At 53.1% G+C, this 6442-nt stretch overlaps 3 protein-coding genes across 3 annotated transcripts; 2 read left to right on the forward strand and 1 right to left on the reverse strand.

Moving 5' to 3' along the window:
* The first annotated feature begins 105 nt into the window (after window positions 1-105).
* K460DRAFT_364324 (imidazole glycerol phosphate synthase HisHF) lies at window positions 106-2296 on the forward strand. Its single transcript, XM_040932986.1, has 3 exons — window positions 106-309; window positions 376-1818; window positions 1874-2296. Exons 1-3 carry the CDS (start codon window positions 187-189, stop codon window positions 1961-1963), a joined length of 1656 nt encoding a protein of 551 aa, XP_040790910.1. The 5' UTR covers window positions 106-186; the 3' UTR covers window positions 1964-2296.
* K460DRAFT_308510 (dimethyladenosine transferas-like protein) lies at window positions 1873-3532 on the reverse strand. Its single transcript, XM_040930105.1, has one exon. The coding sequence runs from the start codon at window positions 3296-3298 to the stop codon at window positions 2159-2161; it is 1140 nt and encodes a 379-aa protein (XP_040790911.1). The 5' UTR covers window positions 3299-3532; the 3' UTR covers window positions 1873-2158.
* Window positions 3533-4141: 609 nt separating this feature from the next.
* On the forward strand, window positions 4142-5747 carry K460DRAFT_278510 (AP endonuclease; the record flags this gene model as incomplete). Its single annotated transcript, XM_040928262.1, has 3 exons — window positions 4142-4595; window positions 4671-4707; window positions 4760-5747. The coding sequence occupies 3 exons, from the start codon at window positions 4142-4144 to the stop codon at window positions 5745-5747; spliced, it is 1479 nt and encodes a 492-aa protein (XP_040790912.1).
* Between the last annotated feature and the right edge of the window lie 695 nt (window positions 5748-6442).

Genomic DNA, 6442 nt, shown 5'->3' on the forward strand with positions numbered 1-6442 from the left:
GGCTCCGAACATTTTCCCCGACGCGCTAGCAGCTAGCGCTATCGTCACTGCCCCTCCAATGACGGACGGCGGGGGTGGCTTCGTACAAATTTCCAGTTCCATTCAAGTGACTCAAGACGACGCCTAAGTCTCGACTCCCATGAGCTTTGCTGATTTTACCGTCGAACCCTCCTTCCACAACACACGATGCCGACCGTTCACTTGCTAGACTATGTCGCCGGCAATGTCCGCTCGCTTGTCAATGCCATTGAGAAGGTGGGCTACACGGTGGCATGGGTCAAGTCGCCCGCCGATGTTCCCTCCGCAGAGGTACTACGCTCGCTTCCTTTGCGGCTGCATACCAATTGACAAGCGCTGATAGAGATGCGCCCATAGAAACTCATTATTCCTGGCGTCGGCCACTTCGGCCACTGCCTCTCGCAGCTCGAGAAAGCAGGCTACACCGAGCCAATTCGCGAACACATCAAGGCCGGGAAGCCCTTTATGGGAATATGTGTCGGGATCCAGGCACTATTCGAGGGGTCAGAAGAAGACCCACAGGTCAAAGGACTCGGAGTGATTCCATATAGGCTTCGAAAGTTTGACGACAAGGACAAGAGTGTGCCGCACATTGGATGGAATAGCGCAAACACTTCACGTACCGGCCAGGTCACAGACGAGTCGCTCTATGGGCTACGACCGACGTCCAAGTACTACTATGTCCACTCATATGCGGCGCCTTACGAAGAAGGCAAGTTGGAGCGGGATGGATGGTCGGTCGCAACCGCACGCTATGGCGATGAAGAGTTTGTCGGCGCAGTAGCCAAGGACAATATATTTGCGACACAGTTTCACCCCGAGAAGAGTGGAGCTGCCGGCCTACGCGTTCTCAAGGCCTTCTTGGATGGGAATAAATCTCAGAAGCTGCCTCAAAAGCCAACAGCAGCCGCCACCACCAGAGAGGGTCTGACAAGGCGCGTCATTGCGTGTCTCGATGTGCGGACCAACGACTCGGGTGATCTCGTGGTGACCAAAGGCGATCAGTATGATGTCCGAGAGAAAGAGGGAGCAGGCAATGCCGTTAGAAATTTGGGCAAGCCAGTGGACATGGCCAAGAAATATTACGAACAAGGTGCCGATGAAGTCACGTTTCTCAACATCACATCCTTCCGTAACTGCCCTGTGGCCGACACGCCAATGCTAGAGATCCTTCGACGGACGAGCGAGACTGTCTTCGTACCATTAACAATAGGCGGTGGCATACGCGACACAGTAGACACGGACGGAACAAAAATCTCGGCCCTCGATATCGCTACAATGTACTTCAAGTCTGGCGCCGACAAAGTAAGCATAGGCTCTGATGCTGTCACGGCAGCCGAGGAATACTATGCGAGAGGTAGCAAATTGGCGGGCAACACGGCGATAGAGACCATCTCCGCGGCCTACGGCAACCAAGCAGTCGTCATCAGCGTCGACCCGAAGCGCGTCTACGTCTCCTCACCACAAGACACACCCCACCACACTATCCAGACTATAACACCAGGCCCTAGAGGCGAAGAGTACTGCTGGTATCAGTGCACCATCAAAGGTGGGCGCGAGGGACGAGACTTCGATGTCCGGCAACTGGTCACTGCCGTGGAAGCCATGGGAGCCGGAGAGATCTTGCTCAACTGCATAGACAAGGATGGCAGCAATAGCGGGTTTGATCTTGAACTCATCAACGATGTAAAAGAGGCGATCAAGATCCCCGTCATTGCGAGTAGCGGAGCCGGCCATCCGGGTCATTTCGAGGAGGTGTTTGCGCAGACGCGGACAGATGCTGCGCTGGGTGCTGGAATGGTGAGTCCCTTTTCGGACGATAAGTTGAGAGAGCATAGTCACTGACCGATTACAGTTTCACAGAGGAGAGTATACGGTCAAGCAGGTCAAGGATTACCTGCAAGACAAGGGACAATTGGTGAGGCCCTTTGAGGATGAGTTATGATTGGTGTAGTCGCAATAGAGTGCCCAGAACTGCTGGCAGATACTAGATGCCACGCGCAAATAAACATGATATCCCAACCCACAACTCCAATGCCATGCTTTTTGGTATACCCCAATGCCAACATGCTTCGTAACCCGCAAACGCCGTGATATGCACATTTCTGTTCCAGGTCAATGCCCAGGACCGGCGCACTATCTAACTAAAGTGTATGCCCTCCTGGTTGAAAGCATACAGCATCTTGAGGAAATCGCCCTCGTCACACAGTCTAGCTCTCTTGTCTGCAAGCTGCGTGTCATCCTCCAACACTTTCCGCACCTTCTCCCGCACAAGCTCGCTAACCCTCCCCTTCTTCTTTCTGTTGACGCCGTTGACTTTCTTGGCGGCCTGCATCTGCTTGAAGAAATCCGGCAGCTCATCGTCGGGGTCGTCGGGATCAGAGAATCCTTCAAACTCGTCTTCGCCGTCGACATCCATTGTCTCTGCGTTGGTCGTGACTTGGTTGGGATCGAGCGGCGAGTCGTCGAGCGGGATATTGTTCTGCGCGCAGTACAGGCGGTAGTTGCTCGCAAGTAGTTCGACCACAGCAGATGTTCCTAGAAAGCCAGCGCGCAGTGTCCTATTCTTACGCACGAACGCAATCCTCAACAGACCATCCCACTCGTCGTAGGCAATCTGTGGCCGCGGAACCTTGGGCTCAATCCGCACCACGTTGCTCTCCACCTGCGGCGGAGGATTGAAGTTGTTCCGTCCCACCTTCATGATGTGACTGACCTTGGCCCACATTTGCACATTCACCGACAGCCTGCTGTATAGCTTCTCGCCTGGTTTTGCGAAAAGTCGCATCGCAAACTCGCGCTGAAACATGAGTATACACGACCGTGGCGGGTTGGGTAGCGAGAGGAGTTTGAAGACCAAAGGACTCGAGATCTGATACGGTGTATTCGATATACACACATCGAAATGCGGCAGCTCCGTCTTGATCACATCGCCCAACATGACCTTTAATCGTTTGCCCTCGGCCGTCCCTTGGACACGTTTGGTCAACTCGGCCGCCATGCGAGGATCCATTTCCACCGCGGTGACGGCTTTGGCAGCTTTCAGTATCAACACTGTCAAATTGCCAGTTCCGGGACCGACCTCAAGAACATGATCAGACTGCTTGAGATGCGCTTTTTGCACGATTGCGCTGGCCACGCCCGGGTTCTTCAGGATATGCTGACCGAGGTCTTTGTCCATCTTGAAGATTGAATGCGCGGCCGATGCTTTTGCCGAGGGTTTGGAGTAGGGCGAGGCGTCGGCCGCGCCATTCGTGCGTTTTCGCTTGTCTTTTGGCATGGTGGGGAGGGTGTGGTGGGTTCCAAGGGCCGTGGCAGTGTTGATGTTGGGATGTGGCGGAACATTTTAAGAAATTTGGTGGGGACGACGACGGCTGCTCGTGCACGTGAGCTGGCGCCAAAGCTCGACGCGTCTCTACATGCCATGCGATGAAAGCCACGCACGGCTTTGGTCATAAGCTCATCTAACTCGCAGCGGCCTTTTGTTCTCTGCGAATCGCATCTAAGATGCTTCCAAGCAGCTGGAGATGGTAGTGCCATTGTAATCATCTACTTGGAGCGGGAGGCTTCCTACTGCCCTCATAGCCTCCTGGCTCGTGCGCCAAAGCTCAGCCGACGCGTCTCTGCATGACGCTGCTCAATGCGTGCAAATACGCATCAACTACAGTTGCACTGGTCTCTTCAAGTTCCGGACGTCGTGCGCATGATACTCTCGTCGAAGCTCTCGCTATCCAAGTCTGCTCCCTCTTTGCGCAGTGGCTCTTTTGCTAAGATTGCTTGCCACCGCTTCCTCGCGCTAAACGCTCACTCGACACTCTCCAAGTCCCGCAACAATTGCACTCAAAGTTCGAGACTGTATATTGTCGCCCCCGAGACTCTGAGATCAAGAATTGACGCAGGTCCTGCTCTCTTGCGTCCAATCTCATCTAACGACACCGCAACTAGAAGCTACTTTAGGGACAGCCTCCTCAACGCGCGCTCTCACCTTAGACCGGGTGCCTCTCACCTTCACCCAGGATCGTTAGCGACCATTGCCTACCTAAGTGAGCCTTGCCTTTACCAGCATCAGTCATACACCAACCTCTGCGCTACCACACCATCTGCACTCCCAACTACACACATGATGGCGAAGAAGCTCCCCAAAACGACTTCAGACTCATCGCTCTCACCTCTTCCTAGCAACTTTGCGTCCGTAACCGAGCAAGTCTCTTTCGAGACGAGAGTGAGCGGCAAGAAGCGGAAGGCGGAAACTACCATTGATGCCACCAAGCGAATCAAGAAGGCTCCAGCTCCAAGTGACAAACCAGAAGACGCCGTTGCAGGTGCTGAAGCGACACCTCGACCCAAGAGACGCGCGACAAAGGAAGCCATTGTCAAGGAAGAAACGATCGATGATAGAGACAATGGCAAGACCCTTATACGCAACAATAAGAGCGAGGACGAGAGTGGAGATGATGGGGCCAAGGTCAAGAAGACAACCACTCGCAAGACCAGAAATGTGAAGAACATGGCACCGATCGCGGAACGTACCAAGGACACTAAGCTACGCGTCGGCGCTCACGTTAGTAGTGCAGGAGGTAAGACACTCTCTGCCCACAGGCTCCTCCACAGCAGGGAAATAGACTAACGCGGACCGGCCGATCGTCGATTAGGTGTGCAGAATGCCATTGTCAATCTCATATCCATTGGGTAAGTGCAGTATCCTTTACTATCATACCAAGCTAAACCTAACATCAACTAGCGGCAACGCATTCGCCATGTTCTTGAAGAACCACAAGAAATGGGAAAGCAAAGATTTGGACCCTGAGCATGCAAACCTCTTCATCGACAGGTGCAAGGAGAATAGCATCTGCGCTGCCGACTGCTGTCTACCCCATGGCTCTTATCTCGTCAACCTTGCCCATCCAGACCCCGAACGCAAGAAGCAGGCCTATGGTTCCTTTCTCAATGATCTAACACGCTGCCACAAGCTCGGCATACGGCTATACAACTTCCACCCTGGCAACGCTAATGCGACCACTCGCGAGGAAGGTATCAAGCTTATCGCCGAGAATATCAACCAGGCCCACAAGGACCCCGCAACCGGCGGTGTCATTACTGTGCTCGAAACCATGGCGTCCCTCGGGAACACCATAGGCGGCACCTTCAAAGACCTCGCTGCCATCATTGAGCTCGTCAAAGACCAGAGCCGTGTAGGTGTCTGCCTAGACACTTGCCACGTTTTCGCTGCCGGTTACGACCTCCGCACGCGTGAAACATACGCTCAGACCATGGAGAAGTTCGACAAGGAGATTGGGTTTGAATATCTCAAAGCTTTCCACATCAATGACAGCAAGGCCCCGCTCTCGAGCCATCGTGATCTCCATGCCCGCATCGGCACGGGCTATCTCGGCCTTCGTGCCTTCCACAACATTGTCAACGACGAGCGCTTTCACGGCCTTCCAATGGTACTTGAAACTCCAGTCGATGTTATTGGTGAAGATGGAAAGAAGACCGAGGACAAGGGTATCTGGGCTCGGGAGATCAAGATGCTTGAAAGGCTCGTTGGTATGGACGTTGAGTCCAACGAGTTTAAGGAGCTGGAAGCCAAACTTCAAGAAGAGGGCACGGCTGAGCGCGACCGCATCGGCGGTCAGGTGGAGCGCAAGAAAATCAAAGATGCAAATCCGAAGAGGACGAGGGCCAAGAAGCAGATCGAGAGTGAGGATGTGGATGACATGGAAGACTAAGAACACACGAATCGTCTGAGCCGTCATCCCCAGTCGTGAAGTCTGAATCGGCTGAATCGGAATGGTGATATGGACAATTGAACAAACAGGGAGATAGGAACAGATGTGTGCACTTTGGCACCTACCTTTATGGCTTGGGCGGTTGACATGTTTTGCATTTGAGCGATATTGTGCTGTCACTTCGGCACGCATCCTTTTACTCTGGAGGAACTCGACTTAGCTTCCATTTTTCACAGATGGACTCCGGTCCCACTGGGTGTCGTTGGAAACCCCTTCTAGCACCCAGGATACGTTCTCTTTATCACACTTCCGGACACAGTCAATGCATCCTGACTATAGAGTATCCTTGCATGGAGCATATATCCTCGCAGTCAGATAGCGAAATACCACTGCCTGTCCAAGATCTACATTGAACGCGACACTACTCGATCCTTTAGAGCTTGTCCTTTAGTAATACTGCAATACCATTGCCTTTCGCAAGCAATACAGCCGTTCGTTCGTTAAGTCGCATCATGAGTCGACCACGGATTTTTGCACCCACATCATCAAAACCTTTCCACTCCACCATCGTGTCATGACACTGTTTCTCATATGTCGATCCCTAGGATGTACGGCTGGTTCTGCGCTTTCTTGCCAGCCGTATGCAACGTATTCCACTACGAATTTTACGAGGGTATAATGTATGCTATACCATC

Source organism: Cucurbitaria berberidis (assembly GCF_010015615.1).
Source record: "Cucurbitaria berberidis CBS 394.84 unplaced genomic scaffold K460scaffold_2, whole genome shotgun sequence".
NCBI lineage: Eukaryota > Fungi > Ascomycota > Dothideomycetes > Pleosporales > Cucurbitariaceae > Cucurbitaria > Cucurbitaria berberidis.

Coding starts and splice junctions, on each gene's coding strand:
- K460DRAFT_364324 (XM_040932986.1), top strand. CDS start 187: ATGCCGACCGTTCACTTGCTAGACTATGTCGCCGGCAATGTCCGCTCG. Junction 310..375: donor CCGATGTTCCCTCCGCAGAG/GTACTACGCTCG, acceptor ATGCGCCCATAG/AAACTCATTATTCCTGGCGT. Junction 1,819..1,873: donor CTGCGCTGGGTGCTGGAATG/GTGAGTCCCTTT, acceptor GACCGATTACAG/TTTCACAGAGGAGAGTATAC.
- K460DRAFT_308510 (XM_040930105.1), bottom strand. CDS start 3,298: ATGCCAAAAGACAAGCGAAAACGCACGAATGGCGCGGCCGACGCCTCG.